At 30.7% G+C, this 19,104-nt stretch overlaps 1 protein-coding gene across 1 annotated transcript; it reads right to left on the reverse strand.

Moving 5' to 3' along the window:
- Positions 1-14,727: 14,727 nt before the first annotated feature.
- LOC110426739 (glycerol-3-phosphate acyltransferase RAM2-like) lies at positions 14,728-16,775 on the reverse strand. Its single transcript, XM_021442034.1, has 2 exons — positions 16,152-16,775; positions 14,728-15,717 (listed from the first exon to the last, which is right to left on the reverse strand). Exons 1-2 carry the CDS (start codon positions 16,773-16,775, stop codon positions 14,818-14,820), a joined length of 1,524 nt encoding a protein of 507 aa, XP_021297709.1. The 3' UTR covers positions 14,728-14,817.
- Between the last annotated feature and the right edge of the window lie 2,329 nt (positions 16,776-19,104).

Consider the following 19,104-nt stretch of genomic DNA (forward strand, 5'->3'; position numbering starts at 1 on the left):
GGAAACATTCAAAACCAAGACCTCAAGCAACAAATGACTCTCGATCTATGTTGTCACTTACAAATGCTCGTGCATTTCCTAATCCATCCACTCATCCACAAGGATAGCAAGCCAATGATTTGCCCTCAGACTTACCTTTTTCATTTGATGCATCAGTAAAGCCAATAATCAATGTGACATTTTCCTACTATTCACATCTGTTGCTTTAAGTGTAAGTGGAAATCGTACATACTTAAGGTTGTGGGGTAGAAGGCTTGGCATTGGAATACATACACTTATAGACCCAACTCAAAGATTGTGTACAACTCCTCTTGGAGATAAGTATATTATCTTATATTGTAATGAAATTGTTATATCTCTTATATATTTTACCAAGCAATAATTTTTTTTTATCTTATGGTAGTATTTTTTTGGAGACAAGGGTCACCACAACAATAACAAGAATCATAAAAATTCACTTCCATAGTCCATGGTTGACATGGAAGAAAATCCCTAATAATGTTAAGGATTTAATATTTAAACAATTTGAGGTATATTTTTAGTATTTAATTAAATTATAACTTCTTGTGTTTAATTATGTATTAAATTTTTTATTTACTCTATTATTTTATTATAGAAAAAATTTGTCTGGGTTTCAAATTAAGATCTTTTGGTTCAACAAATATGGAATAAAATTTGTTCTGATTGAGTAAGAGACATACTTTCAAAAGAAAGAACACAAGCAAGGAAAGAACCCAACACAGAAAACATCATGGACTGTAAGGGCATGTCAAGGCAATGGATCACAAATGAAGTTTGAGATGCCCTTATCGATACAGTATGGGGTACAAAAGAATGGAAAAACAAATCAAAACAAGTAAGGAGGAATCATTGAATTTAAAATAAAGAAACATTACAAAATACATTGGTGGTTTAGGTCCATTCCTTATTCATGCAAAAATGATGGTATGAATTAATATTTATTTGTTATGCTTTACATAATACTACTTCCCATATTCTAATATGTTTTACATGTTATGTAAAATATGCATATTATGATTAAGTTTAGTTGTAAATGAATGCAGGAAAATTGGATGAATCGAGATGTTATTTTTGTGGAAGTATTTAATCGCACCTTTAGACTTTTAAGGAGTCATGGTGATTTCATAGACAATAAGTCTCAAACTATCAGTTTACGTAAAAAATTGATTGATTTTTACTCCAAAGTTAACAATAAAATTATATACTAATACTTTTCACTTTTTTGATTCATAAGAAACAGATACTACTACAATATCATAGAAGTATGATGAAGATTCATCCTCATAGCTAAAATTTTATCCGCATGCTTGGATTGAAACACTTTAAGGGATGACGACTACACACACTCATGTGTATAAGTTTCGTTCTCGAAGGCCTATTACAACTATACTTAATGATGTAGCAACATCTGAGTGAGTAGCTAGCCCTTGCACCAATCCTGACATTAGGTTGGAAGAAAAAGTGAAAAATCTATCAAATGACATGAGTCAAATGCATGATCATATGAAATAACATTTTAAAGCTATGAATGAATTTATGGCACGTATGAAAACAATAATGACAAATAAGAGTTTGAAAAAAGGCCATGTGAGTCTTTCAAGTTCAAACTCTGACAAGTAAGGTGATATTTCATGATAATATCCTATTTTTCGAATTTGACTTAGATACTTTTTTTAATATGGCATACAATAGCACATTTAACTTTATTTTTATATTTGCATATTGTGTGTTTGTAATGATTTTTAATTCTATGAACTTGACTTTGAATTAAGTACTTTACTATCATGTTAATTATAAGCTGCATAGGTTATTTTTTTTAATATTTAATTATGATTATTTTAATAATAAAATTTACATTTTTGGGGATTCTTACAGAATTTTTCATTGGTAGAGCATTTCTAATGAAAAATTTCGTTGGAAATTACTGACTGATTTATCAATGAAAATTTTCGTTGGTACTGGTTTCCTATGGAAAATTCTGAAGGAAAATCTATTGTAAATTTCCAACGAAAAATTCGTTGGTAAATTCCAACTAAAAATTCCATTGGAAATCCATTAGTAACTTCCAATAGAAACTTTCATTAGACTTTCCAACGGAAACTTTCATTGAAATTTTGTGTTTATTGATGGACTTTGTGAAAAATAATATATCAAATTATAACTCTTTTCTGATGGATTTATGTATATTTCCAATAGAGATTCCATCGAAATTCTCCGATGGAGTTTCGACGGATTTCTAACAAAAGGTATTTCCAACAACATTTTCAAAGACAAAATTTTCGACAAAAAATTCCATTGAAAATCCATCGAAAAAAAAGCATTAATTTTCGACAAGATACTTGACTATTTCCTATGAAAATTTCCATCTAAAAAAGTCTACGTTTTTATATTGGGAGTGAGATTCATTGATTGCTTGTCAAGTTTCCCTGTCCCCCATTATTTTAACAAAATCAAAATATATACATATATACGCAACCATTGATAAATACTACCAATGCAAGTTTAGGCTTAGATTAGAGAAGCCAAACCTAATAAAAGCAATACAAAGTGCATTCACGATTGTTGTTGCTTACATTTTGGGTGGATTGGTGCCACTCCTTCCTTTTATGTTCATTCCAAAAGCTAGGGATGTTGTGTTGATGCATATATGAGAAAATTACTAGCAAGTAGTTGTTTATTAAATCTTGCTATATTTATTTTATCAGCTTTATTTACAGTAATGTGTGAGAAGAGCCCTTAAAGATAAGACTATTTTGCTTGTAACCCGTAAAGTAGACTCTTTGCATAATGATGATCTGATCTTGGTAAGTAGACATATATCATATGTTTCCTAGAAAAGTCACAAGCATGCATGTTTATTCATCTACAAGAATATCTATGTTTCTAACAAATTCATGTGTAAATTCCAAGTGATGAAAGATGGGCTAATGGTATAATAATTTACTACACTTTGGCACGGATTTTGGAGCTCTGGTAGCTATGCATGAAATGGCCATAGAACTTGTAAAAGCGGGCAACACCATACATGGTGAAAATTCCCCCAAAACATCAAAATCTACTCAAGATGTTTTCAATCTTAGGAGTGCAAATGGTGAAAATAGGTCTCAACACCATGCAAAAACTATCAATGGAGGTTCTAGGCTAATCAAACATGGAAGAAAGGGAAACTGGTGGAGTCAACTTGCATGTGTATAAAATGTTCTGCACTAAGGCTTTCGGCTGCTGGGGAGTAGCAGCGGCATTGTTATTATCTTTGTCATGGCAAGCTTCTTCTTTAATGGCTAGTGATTATTGACTGTCATATGAAACATCAGCTAAACATGCAATTTCATTCAACCCTTCATGATTCATTTTTATTTTTGCCATCATAGCAACTATGTTAGTTGTGTTGATTGTGTTTAGAGCTTTTCTTGCCATCATAGCAGCTATGTTAGTTGTGTTGATTGTATTTTTGCCATCATAGCAGCTATTTTTATTTTTCAGGCATATTCTCCAAAGCATCTTGCACGTCTTTGTGTCTTTTTTTTGATACCACACTTTTAGGAAGAATTTTAATTTGGGTACGAATCCAAATATCCACTTAATTAATTTGATTAACAACTATATTACTTTTTATGTAGAATAGAATGATAGCTTTAGGATTGTGTAATTAAGTTAACATATAACTTGGTTACCCTTTTCATAATGGTTGAATTGATAAATTATGAACATTATACATCATAATTTATATATGTATAATATAATATTTATAGATAATCATAATATATTATATATTTTGTATAGTATAAAATATGTAATATATTATTTTGTTGATTATATAACATATTGTTATGACTTATCCTCAATTAAATTTATTATTTTCTAAAATATAAATTACTTATATATCAATATCTATAATTTACATATTAATATTATAAATTTTCTCCAAATATTTATTGAGAATAGTAGATAATATATATTCCTTTAGAATGTTAGGGTTGTTTTCGTCTTCTTTTTTTTATATATGAGGGTATTGGGCTTTAACTTATTTTCTTTCTTCTTTTCTTTTTATTTTCTTCCTTTTCCTATCAACTGTTGTTGTTAAATTATCATACAATTGCAAGTTATCGCAAACACGTAACATAGTAAAAGTAAAGTATCGTTTCCACAAGGATTTGTTCCTAAATTTTTACTATGTACTAAAATCGTATAACAAATCACTCTTATTTAAGTAACCCAAATTTGCATAAAATTAATTAAAAAATTAAAATAAAAACTAAATTAACCAACAAAAATTAAATATACTCGAGAAAAATAGTAGACTAAAAACTTAAGATTATGGGTTCATTCAACACTTCATTCTGATACCAACTATTCTTATTATCTATCTTCCTAAGTGGTTTTACTAACCTAGAATCCAAAACTATGTACAAGTTTTCATCGAGATGCTTGTACAAATACCTAATTAAATTAGTTCACTTTATGTCTATGGGAATTAATTAAATTAAGTTCATTAAGCCAGTGTCCTAATTTGGATTAAGAACATATTTGAATAAGTAAAACTATATCCATTCATGATAATAAAAGAAAAACTAATATTCAAATTGCATGTTGAAATCTACCATAATTCTAGAAAAATAAATTATTTCATGATATCTAAAAAATAATATCTAAAGAAATTTAGCCATGAATTCACGTAAAAAAAATATGAATAACACAAAATAGAGAAAGAAAATAATGTTGAAGCTTTTTGGTCTCGAATCTTTCTCAATTCTTCTTGTTTTCGTGCTTGATTCTTAGCTTAAAATCTCCAAAAATTTATTGTTCCCCTCTTGACTGCTCTGAAAAAGGTCCTTTTTATAGGTTTAAATTAACCTAATTCTCATATTCTCACATAGCCATTTATTTTTGGAAAACAATATAGTGTCGCAGCCTCATCCTCCTTGGCATCGCGACGCTATGGTTGTCTTTTGGCACCACGACGCTACTTCATCAGTGCTGTCGCGGCCTAGTCTCGAGAATTTGTATGGTGCACTTAACATGTCCAACGCTGTGTCCATGCTCTTCCCAACACTACAACCTTAATTTCCTCAGCGCTACAACCTTGAGTAACTCAAGGTCGCAACATCCAATCAACATACTGCCTTGTGCAGAATTGTAGCCATCTAGCTTTTTTTAATGCAATTTTCACCTTGATCAAATCTAAACTAGGTAAAGTGGTAAGCATAAAAATTGTAACCCATTCTCTTAGCTTTCCAATGGATAAGAATCTCATCAATTGGACTTCGGTAGCTCAAATTATCATTGAAATATTATAGCATGTATGAATATTAGTTTTTCTCATCAAATATCCTACAAAAACAATAAAAATTTTCCCATTAAATATCCTTCAAAAACAATGGCTCAAATTATCATTGAAATACTATAACATGTATGAGAAAGGTACATGTATGAAGCCATCACTATACTTGTGTGGTTTTAAACTAAATAAACCTTTCTCATCAAATATTCTACAAAAACAATGAGAGAAATCAACAATAACTATTCTTAAAGTAAATTTAAGAAAAAAAAAATTAAACTAAAATAACTTAAATTAGCTACTTAACATGTAGCCTAACTAAAGTTGAAAAAATATTTAAAAAGCTAAAATCTAAATCTAAAATCTCAAAGATCTAACTACTTAATCCCCCAAAATGTGTCAAAATAACTCTATATAATAGAGTTATTAGCTTTGTATGCTTCTTTGTTTTCATTTTCTTTTCCTTTTCAACGTTTTCTCACAGCTGTTGGTATCCTTGGATATTCCGCCTTCTCTTTGATGTGTTATCTTTGTTTCTACTATCCATATTCTCTCACCAACAATGCTCTTCTTGACTAGTTTTGCTTTCCATATTCTCATTCTCTTCTACCTAATTTTACTCTTTTCTTTTTATGCATGTTCTTTTTTTTTTTCATGTATTAAATTTGTCAACTTTGTTAGGTTTTTAATATCTTTTGTACATTTTTTCCTATAGCCATTGTTTGCATAGAGGTTTTCTCTAGGTAACAACAGCGTTTCTTTATGTTTTGGTACTTTTCTCTTTTGAGCTTTTACAAAGCCTGCATATGGTTTTGAGTTAAAATATGTAGCTTTCATTAAAGTAGCTATAACTTTGTGATTATCTGAATTTGGAGTATGGAGGTTTAAAGCTTAAATATTACTGGTTGCTAAAAATTTGTCAATTCTGTTTTGATTTTTAATTTTTTTTTGTACGTTTTCTCCTACATGCATTGTTTGTGCAAAGGTTTTCTTTCGTTGACAATAGTGCTTCTTTATGTTCTAGTATTTTTCTTTTCTAAGCTTTTCCAAAGTTTGCAAGTTCTTTTAAGTTAAAATATTTAGCATGCATTAAAGTAGCAATAATTGTGTTTAGGTTTATTTTAGAGCATGGAGGTTTGAGGCTTAAATATTGCTTGTTGTTGTTAGTTTATGAATTTTGTTGTGTTAGAATAATCTTTATTTCATTGACCAGAAGTTAGGCGAGTCTATTTTGACTGAAATTCTTTAGTCCTACTATTTCATCTATTTTCGCAAGTATTTTTAAACTGCTTGGCTCATAACTTTTGCTTCCGCTTATTAATTATGAACATTCATTTATGCTTATGGTTTGTCTATTATGAATGGTATTGTTGAATTCTAAATGAAGGGAATGTGACTCTTGGACTTTGGAACCTATGCCATAGGGAGTTTTACTTTTTGCCTTCAAATGAGTCACCTTTTCTTTTTATTTACTCTTTTCTCAATATTTTCTTATTCACTTTCATGTGTTTTGATGAAATCTTTTTCTCTATCTTTTCATGAATTATTCAGTTAATGACTACATTAATTGTAAAAAATATTCAACTCATTCCATTTCTTTTCTTGCATATCATTATTATTTAATTTTTTTATGGAACTCTGGTTGAATTTATAATTAAACAATTCCATTAATGCAGGTGCTTTTGATGGATTGTCATTACTTTATTCACAAAGTAAATAATGCCTATTATTAATTATTTATTATCATGAATATTTTTACTTTCACATTTATATTCACCCATTATAATTCTTTATGTATTGATATGTTGTTATTGCACTGCAACAATTTTTTAATTTTTTTCTTGAAAACATGGTTGCAAACTAGTAATCTACTTTCTGTGATTTTTCTTATGCTCATTTTTTTTATTAATCAATAGTATAGTTTATTTATTTTTATAGCCATTGTGTGTTGTGTGTCAAGTATTTATTATCTTTTTCTAATATATTGTTTTTGCGAGTATATTGTTCAATACAAACGTGGCATATCAACCAATCTCTGAAGTCCAAATAGGCAAGGAAGGTGCTATTATTAAAGTTTGAATTGTGCGGACTTGGCATAATATCAACTTCAAGTAGCAAAACCAAATCATAAGTCTCGATTTTCTTGCTACTGATAACAAGTTGTGTAAACATATAATAATTTCCATTATTACTGCAAACCATAATACTCGAATCTTAATACATTAATTAATTACGTTTTATACGTACAGGCAAATGCAATTCAAGGTACTATTTACAAGATGCAAATCAAACAATTTCAATCAATGTTGAAAGAAGGACATGTTTATGCAATCTCAAACTTTAAAGTTTGTAAACCAAAAAAGAGTTACAACTTAATCCAGCTGAGTCTGCTATAACATTCATTCCTAGAACAGAGATTGTTGATGTTTCAATGTCTGCCTTTGGATTTCAACACCATTACTTTTAGTTTATAGAGTTTAAGAATCTACATTAGAGATATAATATAAATCAAACTCTGAGTGGTATGTCTCAATTTCGAGATCTCTTTTACTATTTTACTTTCATGCCTTCACTAGTTATCATTTTTTTTTACTCCTCATCATTTTTATTATTACCATAAATAGTTAAAATTACTATATGTTCTTCATTTTTACTATAACATACACATATAAAATTTTAAATATTTATTGTGATTAAATGTAGATTTCATTGGCTTACTTATCTTCATTAGCGAAATAAATTCTATACATGTAAACAACAACCCAAAACAAGTTCCAACAAGAAATTTGAGATTGTAGAACATTAAGTTTGTTCCAAACCTTCAATTACACTGCTCCATTCATTATTTTTATATTTTGTTTTTCTATTTTGTTACTACTCAATGTTGCTTATAACTAATTAATCTCCTTTCTTCTTCTAGAGGTATATCATTAATGCCATTTTGTGGGGAGATTTGGCACACATTGTGGTGACGACATGATTGGAGCAAAAACAAAACTCATTATGATTTTAGCTAGATTAACAATAGGTGAATACTAGAGTAAGCAAACTAAATTTGTTGCATTGCTTTTGATTTAATGATTCTCCGGATTTGATTGCAAATCTTCATGACCATATAAACAGAGCATCTGTTGCATCCTATTCAGCTTCAAAACTTTTTGTGGATTTAGATTTACCTATCGTTCTTGAAATAAAAAGCAGGTAAATGTCAAGTTTATTTTTCTCTTTTATGCACTACATTAGTTTCATTTTGAGATCTTTATCATACATAGATGAAAGTTCACAGTAATTGCAGCCATCTTCGTCTCATCTTTAATGAATTCTCAAATTTGATGAAAGAAATGCACTAGTTTTACTATTAAAGGTCCACAATGGACCACAAATACTGCCTAATCAACAACAGACTCAAAATCGTATAACGATTTAGCTGTTATTGCAAATAGATCATTCCAAACTTTAGGTAACATTGCGATCATTGACACAAAATGATTCAATTTTATTCACTTCCTTTTATGTTACCCCTATTCTCTCTCTGAAAAAAACAATTGGCCATAAGAGAACACTTTTACTTGCATTGCAAAAATCAAAGACTTTGACTGCACTAGAGCCTGGTACTACATTGGCTACAAAATATGCATGAAAAAACTATAGTAGATAGGTGAAAGTTTTCAATGCCCAAATCCAAACCACAAAGAACAAACCCCACATCTGTGGTAAACACAATTAATAGAAAATGATACATAATAATTTTGAACATTTTACAGACTAATGTCTATTTTTTTCCTCAATTACAAACTCATCATGATTGTGCAAGATCATACAAGGAGCACAACCTTTGACGTGTTCAACGATGACGGTGAGAAAATGGTTGGCACATCAACAACAAAGCTCAATTTGTTGAACTAGTTAGATAGATATGTATTGCTTGAACCGGTTGCGAAACTTATTGATACAAAAGCTATTCACCATCACTTTGGTCATAAAATCATTGAAGACAGGAAAACTTATCTTCAAAATCCAAAGTTGCAAACTTGTTGATGAATCTTGTAATCCATTATTCATAATTGGACAATTGTCTGCCCATAAACGAATTGCATCTTCACATGATGTAAAAGGAATTCTAGCATAGAAGAATTCTTTCCTTCCCCATTAGGCAACCAGATCAAAGAAGATCTTTTTAAGAAAAAATCACCCAACAAAAAACTAAAAATCAAGTAACTAATCTATTGCAATGCTTTTTGTGTTTGTTTAAACTTTATTATTTGCTTTTATATTTTCCATTTCTTACTGTCTTCACATTGCTGGTTTGGTTTCTTCTAATATGAATAACTTCTGTGTGTATGATCCTTTATATTATGACATGTATGCTTGATTTTGTGTCTTCAAGTGTAGTAGGGCTTAAAAAAAGGTTGCTTTGACTTAGCGCGATGGTGTAAATGACTTTGTCATGGACTTATTAGATTAAAGTTTAAACCAGTATTAGCTAATGAACTGAAAATTAGTTTCCTTTTCTGTTATTGCAAATATATAGCTCTATTGACTATGAGCTTGATTTTATTACCTTAAACTCACTTCCAATTTCAAATTTTCTAAGATTAAGATTGTCTAGAAACTTATGTCAGTTCTATCATTCGCTATAATCAATATATTTAGTAATGCAGATCTACCAAACCAAATCTTTAATGAACAAATACTAGAGTTTCAGCAACATTTATTAAGGAATGAAAAGGATTGATTGAATATCTTCGTGATTGTTACTTCTGACTGTTGGATGATGAACAAACCTCCAACTCATGTTAATTCTGTCATTAGCTATAATCAATATATTTAGTAATGCAGGTTTGCTAAATGATAACTCTATGATATAGAGTTATTTGGGCTTAATTTTGATAGTAATTTAGCTTAGTTATTGTGGTAATGCATGAAAATTAGTAGGTTTTATTTAAATTATTTTAAATTAAATAATTTAGGTGAGTCAATCTAATCTTAGTTAATTTATACTTAATTTGGTGTTAATATGATTAAGAGAAGTTATTTGTTTAGTCATGATTTTGTAGGCGTTTAATGAAGGAAGAATTTTAATCGAAAAAAGAGAACAATTTTAAGGTGCAGGTTTTCACTACATATGTTTCAGTATTTTTACTATAACTCTCTTTACAAAGCTTCAAATGATTCTTAGACCATTAAAAATTTAAAAGAAAAAGCTACAACTTTTATATTTACCACTTTACCCAGTTTGGCCTGTAAAATAGTCAACAATCATGTTGAACTTGAAACACTGTAGCAGTCCTAGAGCAATTACAATTTCTGCTAATTAATTGATCAAGGCCGTGGCCTTGATGGAGGTAGGCTGTAGCTCACATAGTCTGATAAGTAAATCCTACCTGAAATTGACTTATTTCTTCTCCCAACTTAGCCTAACTTTAAAGCCCTATAAAAATAAACTTTCAAAGGACTTTTGAAGGATAACGAAACACCAGATTGAAAGCTGAGAATCAAGCCACAAAGTCATTAAAGCTGAGAAGAATTTGTAGGATTCCAAAAGATTAGGAAAATCAAGATTGCATTTCTCGGGTTCATTTATCTTTTATTTTCTTAGCTTGATTTAATGTTTAAACTTAATTTGATGATGATGTGTGACTTGATGGGGAACTAAATGATTTATCTAAGATTATGATTAAACTCAATACATAATCAGATTTATTTATCTCTCTTTTGTTTATGTTTTATGGATTTAAGTTGTTTATTCTATTTTATTTTTAATGCTTTTAATTGCCTAATCACTAATTAGATTGAATTAGAAACCTAAGTTAAACCTTAATTAAGGAGATTTAGGTGGACCATGAATAGAATAGCATATTATTGAATGCACTAAGTTAATTAAATGGTTTGATTTATATATAGGGTAGACATACAACTCTAAGCCATATGTAGCTTGCTTTAGAGCAAGAACTTAATGAATATTTTTTTAATTTAATTTGCATGGACATATAGTAAGTTAATTGAAAGAGATATTTTTATGAAAAACTCAATAAAGACTTGTAAATAATTAGGACTCTAAGTTCGCAACTTAATCCATTAAACTAAGTTAAGAGAAATAGATAATAATCAGATGAAAAATTGAGGGATATCATAATCTTCTATCTAAAAGTCAATCAGATTTAATAAAATAATTTTGTTTGTTAATTTTCTATTAGTTTTAGTCTCTAGTTTGTTAAAATTAATTTTTCTTTTTAATTTAATTTTTAATTGTTTGGATAAGATTACGATGTTATAATTTTAGTAATTAGCAAGTAGGGATTAATTCAATTCTTCATGAGAGCAAATTCTACTTTCTACTATATTACTTATTAACGATGCGTGCACTTACGTGAGAAATCAACAACATTAAACCAAATCTTTAATGAACAAATACTTGAGTTTCAACGACATTTATTGAGGAATGAAAAGGTTTGATCGGATATCTTCATGATTGTTACTTTTAACTACTAGATGATGAACAAACCTCCAATTTCGAGATGATATCTTCCACAGAATTGAGGCTTTTCATCTTTTGTATTTGTGTCATTTTACAAGTATCATTTCTTTACAATAAATTACTCTTATATATTTACTTATTTTCACAAATTGTTTCACACGTACTCAAATATGCCATATCTTCTGGACACATTATTAGCATCACCATTACCATGCATACTTTTCACTTATGTATGTAATACATAGTATAACGAATTAAAAAAATGTTTATAGAGTGATCTCAAATATTGCTTTCTTAATGTTTCAACAAGGGACATGGAAAAGTGACACAGCCTTAACAACCTTAGCTCAACATTACCCACCCAATTTTTGTAACATTAATCACACTCACAACATTTACATTTATATGCAAATTGAGTTTCAAAATTGATGAGACTTCTTAAAATATAATATTCTTTTTATTATAGTGTTGGTTGTATATAGTACAAGCTATCTTTCAAAGATAAAGAAAATGCTACGACTTCATTTTTTGTTATATATTGCATAACATACTATGTTTCTGATGTGGCGTAGAACATGATCATCACCTTTTTTGAGTTTGCCTTGTTTTGACAACATCTCAAATATAGAAGAAATATTTTTGTATCATATAAATGTTGATTGTGTATAGTTAAAACACAACTAAAATGTTTTTGCAACCTGCTATATGACTGTTATTAAACAAGTGTTAGCTACTTTAACAAAGAACTTATATCTGCGACAATCGTTTATTAAAATTTACTAAATTTACATGCGTTACGTAGCGCAGATCTCATTCTAATGTAATAATGAATGTTTATATCTTACTAAACAAATATAGAGATGGACTAATTTTTGGGAAAAGAAAAAAAAATATAGTATTCAAATTGAGAAAAAGAATTAAAATTAAAATACTAGAGTAGTATTATTAGGTATTGACATAAGCAACATTTTGGATGTCATATTTAAGCTTATGGCCATAAGTTAGTTTAGGCAAACATTAAAATAATATTTACTCATGTTTAGTTCTGGGGAAGGAATATCTATTTCTCTTATTCCTTATCAATGGTCATTTCTTAAAAAAGTCATTTCAAGATTGACTCTTTTTTTTTTCGTAATGGCGATTTCAATTATGTTGGAATAAGATAAAAATGTTATTGGATAAAAATACCTTTAATTAATTTTAAAAATTATTATTTTATATAAGAAAAAATATATTCATTTTCCTCTTTTTCGTTCTCTTTCTGCTCATCTACCTCTCTCATTTTCTCTTGAAATTTCCTCCACTATTAGAGGATGAAAAAGAATGGCAAAGGGCGACAACGACGCTATTACCTCCACGATCAAATTTAGTTGTGAGAAATATTAATCTGACACTCCATGGTAGAATCTAATCATGAGAAATGTTCAATCTAATGTGCCACAACTAGATCCGATCATAAGAAACATCGATTTGGCACTCTAGTGACTAGATCTAGCCACAAGGAGTATTAAATTGAAGCTTCATTGTGCCAACCACATTTTCGATGATCGATAGATTTAGAAGAAAGAAAAAAAAAATAAATAAAATAAATTTAAAATAAAAAATTTTAATATTTTACTTATACATTTTAAAAATTAATATTTCAAATTAAAAAATAAATGAAAGTTTTAATTATAAATTTTTAATATTTTAATATTTAAAAAATAAAATAAAAATAAATAATCATATTAAATTTTTAATTAGAAATTTATTAATATTGTTAATAAATTATAAAAAATTAAAATTTTTAAATTAAAAATCGTAGATTATAATAAAGGGTATTTTTATCTTTTCATCACTTATTCCTTTGTTAGTCTAATTTTTTTTTTTTTACTAGCCAAATATTAGAATAATCATAATACCAATTCCAAGCTATGAATCAAACTATATGATAACTATTCATATCTTATTCTATTTCTACAAAATAATGATTCTATTTTTACTCTATTTCATTCAAAAACAAAACATGTCATTAAAATTGCTTATAAAACATAAACCCATTAAAATATGAAGAGTTGCACTACATCAGCCCATTTTCTCCCCATAAAACCATGCTTTAGCCAGCTTACGAGCCTCATTCAGGAATTTGAGTCCAAGGCATTTTAGGCTTTCGCACAGTCAACCAAGCCATAGGCCACTGCCCCTCATACAGTGCCAACACGGCCCATTAATAACTATGCGGCCTTTGCCTTTTTTTGTTTTATTATCACATAACTAATGGATTGGAGTACAAAACTTAACACTGTTTTAAGTTAAAACTATAAAGTTCCATTTAATTGATGGTTTTGTTACTTATTTTTTTGTTAATTCTTTTTGGGTTTTTGAAAAGTTGTTATATAGCAAAATAAAAAGTAAAAAAATAAAATAATTATAATGTAATACTAATTATGACATAATTAGTCTAAATTTATCATCTAATATATATACACACACACACGGGAAATATAAAAGTAAATAATTGCTTCTAAGTAATTACTGCTCTTATTGGAGAGCATGCAGGTAGATTAGCCATGGTTAAACAAAGTGGTGTTGTATAAATGTGCAGATAAGACTGATGCCGATTACTTGTCAAGGTTGTTGAAGATATTTATTTTTTAATCAAGAGTGAAAATACGCTTTAATTTCACATTCACATCGACTTTATAAACTTGAATTTGTCACAAGGAATAATGACACCATGTTTAGTCCTAAGTTCAATTATAATTCATCAACTATATATATTAATTATTCAATCTCGCTCTTCACTAGCTATACACCAAGTTGCTCCATTATTATGCACCCGAGCGTGTATTTGACTCATTAATTAGTGTATGATTTTCTTGAATAAAAAATAAAGTTCGAATCTCCTGTCTCAAATCCTAAAAAAAAAAAATTACTCTATTATTACATATTATTTCAAGGTGATGTTTTAAGTATATAACATTTTTTAATGGGGCAAAATATTTGGTTCCTCACAAAACTTGTAGAAGAAGATCCAGTTATACCCAAGTTAAGCAAAATTCTAGCACCCCATGACCTTATTAGGAGAAAGCTTTGGTTTTTCCACCACAATGCCATCGTTTCCAGCCAAAGCTCTATACTTATCTTTCCTAGTGAAACTTGTGCATTCATAGGACAAGCTTGCGGCAATCATTCTTTGAATGTAGTTTGCAACCTCATGGCTTGATTTCCCAGCACTACAAGTTAACTCATGCGGCAACTTGTTTAAGAATGTTACTTCATAAGCAGGGCTAGGGTTCATGAAGAAGTAAAAAGGATCCATCCCTTTCCACCCTCTCGCTGTTGTTCCATGGAACATGCTCATCCGATTTGCCATGGCTACCGGAACAAGTTCATTGGTTAACTCGGCGAATAAAGAGGAAAACCTTAGCAAAAATGGTTCCCTACATGTTGTTCCTTCAGGGCATATAACTAGGTCACCGTCTTCTAATAGCTTTTTGATCATGGAAGCATCGGTGGCTCGATCTCGACTAAGGCGGACGGTCTTGATAGGGGAGATGACCTCGGAGAGACGCGATAAAGAGTACGTCACAGCAGGGATCTTTCGGCCTAAAGCGGTGGAGAGGAAGATGGGGTCAAGCAGGGTTCGGTGAGAGCAAATGAAAAGGACTCCAGTTTGACCTATTGACTTTTTGGCTGGTGGGGGTGGGGTGCCTTTGATGTGAACTCTCACACCAAGTGCCCAAAAGGCATAGTAGACTAATGGCATTGGGAGGAGGGCGCCGGCGGCGATGCGGAGGCAGGCAAGGGGGAAGCCGACTGGGATCCACAGAATGGTGAGAAGTGCCATGAATGGGGTTGGTTTTTGAACAAGCCGGCCATCATGGAAAACTATTGGTTTTGTCAATTTGTCATGGCTTACTGCTTCAACCTTAGGCTTCGCTGGAACCACATAGCTTTCCTGCACATGGATTTGAAAATTTCATCACCCGTTTCTATTTGAAACAAAGAAATTATTTTCATTTTTAATATGAAAGAAAGAAAAAAACCCAAATTAAATAGAATTATAAGGACCTAGCTAGAAGATGATTCCCATACATAAAGAGGACATTAATAGCCTTTATAATGCATTGAAATCATTAAGTTAGGAGATTGATTTTATAATTTTAAATACTAACTAGTATCATTATAAATTTAAAAGATGTATCTTGGTTTTATTCAAATTAAATTTTCATAATTAAGATGATTAATTAGCACAATAATCTGTTCTATTATAAGTAATTAGAATTAAAATGCAAGTTATACTTAACAGATGGTAGGGATTTAATTCTAGTGTATGGTACCAAAGTTTAGTTCTTAGTAAAAAAGGGAAAATCTTTGTGGTAGATGGCAAACCTTGCACAACTTCATAAAAGGATAATCAGTCTTTCGATCCCCAAGAGCAATATCTGCTACAGGCTCATCCTTAAACGCATTCTCAAGCGCATCAGCTTTGTTCTTCCCTACAAGAATGCCTGGACTCTTCACTAAACCAGTTGCTCTACCTCTAAACACATGAATCTCAGTTCCAGTAACCACATCGGCCCCCAAATAATCCTTTAAAAATGTCTCCACCATGACCCTAGGATTGGCCGTAAGCACGCATCTCTTCCCACATGAAGAGAACACCCTCCAAGTCTCCGGATGCAAATCACTGGAGTAAAACTTTGGCAAAACAGCTCGAGCCACGGATTCGATGTCGGACACTTTCATTCCCACAAAGGTTGCAAAGATAAGAACTCTAATACCAGCGGCTTCGGAGATGAAGTAGTAAAGGATTCCAGCTACGGGGGAAGCTAAAAGCAAGAAGAGAAGCCTTAATATACCACCAACTTCAAAGGCAACTAACGCAAAGTAAGGGAAAGAGCTACTTCCTCTTAGTAGGGTACCGTCCATGTCGGCGACGACCGTGTGTTTATCACGTCCAATTGATGCACATTGAGCAATGCTTGGAAAAGGGTTCTCTTTAGTTTTGGCCATTGCTAGCTAGGCTTTGAGAACAGAATTATTCTTGTGTTGAAGCTTAGTGGGTTTTGGTAGGTTACGAGGCTTGGTTGAGTTATATGTAGAGAGAAGTTAAGAGTTGGAGGCGCCGGGATTTCCAAGACATTTCTTTGGAAACAACTATTTCATTATTTTTGGAGTGGTTTCTTCTTTCTTTGTTAAGGCTTGTGGTTAACAAGGAGGCAAAGATGTTTGCTGAAAACAACACGAGGATCATATGTGAAGAAGACAAAATTGGAGCAAAGTTCAAGTTCAATTTCTACTCCTCCTTTGCTTTCTCCAAATAGCTTCCTTAAATTATATACTAAGTTTTGTACATTACTTGTATTCTTTCTTTTTCCTTTTCTAAACGCTAATGAATATAGCAAGGACCAGATTTTTTTTTTCTTTTCTTGCAATAAAATCCTAACTAGATTTTATATCTAATGTACTTACCGTGTATAATTTCTATATAGATCAGGACATCAAATGATGCTACCTCGCTAAAACAAATTTCAACATTTAAGGACTTAAAAATAAATAAGTAGTTAAAGGCTTATGTTTATATACATCTCATTTCAGTTTAAACATTTAAGGACTTAAAAATAAATAAGTGGTAAAATACTGGTGTTTATATATCCAAAATCCATTTCATTTCTTACTGATGTATGACATTCTACCCTCTTTACCTATAAAGAAGAGAGACTAACATTAGTTTGAGTCTTTTTAAATCTTACTAAATGTCACAAGTCGAAACTTAAGTCCAACTTCATACGGGCTTAAACTCTACAAATAAAACTTAAATAAGCTTATAAATCATGACCTTACATTCTCAACCCAAAAAATATGTTTGATAGATGATGAAAAATCTATATTTATATACTCAAGACTCGTCATATTTTTTACTGATATAGGATTCGTGACATTATAACTTCACGCAAGATTAATATTTTAACAAACCGATCATTTAAATAGAGTTTGAAATTCAACACTAAATAATCAAATATATTTTTTATGAAACATATGAAAAGGTGTAACATTAAATTAATTTTATATCAATATAAGTAGATTCTTTTGACTATTTAGATAACTTTACAATCATGTGTGGGTGCTATAATCTTTACTAATTACATACTCAAATACAAAAGCAAATATCAAAGAAATTAACATTTATATTGAGTTTATTTACATTTTCAGTTATATTATAACAAATATTTTATTTAATAAGCAATAAATATACAAATATAAATGATTAAAGTAAGCATGAAAGGACCCACTGTTGTTAAGTTGACTAGACTGAAATTTTAAAGCATCTTTGTTTTACCCGCCATATTTTTTGTCAACTTTCATCATTGTAAAATTAAAATTGTTATTTGATTGGGTCCAAATATATATATATATATATATATATATTGTTTTTTTGTAGATCTTCCCTTTTCTCATTGCAATTTTTAAGTCTTCTTTTGTTCGAATAATAAATAAAAGGGGGGGGAGGGAGGAGAAGGATTGCTGCCTATCATGCATGCATCATGCACCGTTTTGTAATCTACACAATATTAATCATTGGCTCATAATTTGTTTGCATCACCTCTGTAGACTTTAACTGAAAAAGAAAGCAGAGTATTATTCAGTAAAATGTTGCCACGTGGCTATTTTCCATCACTTTATGGGGAAAAAAATATTATGTATATGTGATGGAGAAGTAGAGAAAGTAGAGTGGTGGACCATGAAGTGGGGCGTGATGTTCAATGGTGCATATCCTGGAGTAGATGCTTTTATTAATGTTTAATAAAAACTATGCTGAACCAAAATTAAAAATGAATCTTTATTGATTAATCAAATAAAACGAAAGAGAGATATGTACTATCGAATACTTTAAATTTCCTTGACATAGTGATCATTGTGTTCACACGTAGTCCTGACCGGATTGAAAAGGAAAGCATATATGCTTGTGTCACAAGGAAAGTACCTCAATCTCACATCAAGCAGGAACGGGAGGTCTTGGGTTCCTTATAAACGGTGGTGCTGCACACCCCTATAGACATGTTTATGGGGGAGAGAGTAATGACCCCGTGACAAAGTAGTATCAAAGCAGACCGGTCCTCGTTCTGACTCACGCCAAGCACCCGGCCCGGTGGGACTGGCCCAGTGGGGCCCAACGAGGCAGGCAGGGTGGCCGACGGCAGCGAGGACGCTTGCCGATTCGGGTGGGTGAGAGTGTCACAAGGAAAGTGCCTCAATCCACACATCAGGCAGGAACAGAAGGTCCTGGGCTCCTTATAAGGGGTGTGAACATGTTTTTGGGAGAGAGAGTAATGACCCCGTG

Source organism: Theobroma umbraticum, unplaced genomic scaffold (assembly GCF_002168275.2).
Source record: "Theobroma umbraticum cultivar Fairchild unplaced genomic scaffold, ASM216827v3 scaffold_12.0, whole genome shotgun sequence".
Lineage (NCBI taxonomy): Eukaryota > Viridiplantae > Streptophyta > Magnoliopsida > Malvales > Malvaceae > Theobroma > Theobroma umbraticum.

Bases quoted from the DNA above. Each gene is read 5' to 3' on its own strand.
- LOC110426739 (XM_021442034.1), bottom strand. From the start codon at position 16,775: ATGGCCAAAACTAAAGAGAACCCTTTTCCAAGCATTGCTCAATGTGCA. The intron at 15,718-16,151 runs GTTTGCCATCTA...ATCCATGTGCAG, and splicing joins CTTTTATGAAGTTGTGCAAG to GAAAGCTATGTGGTTCCAGC.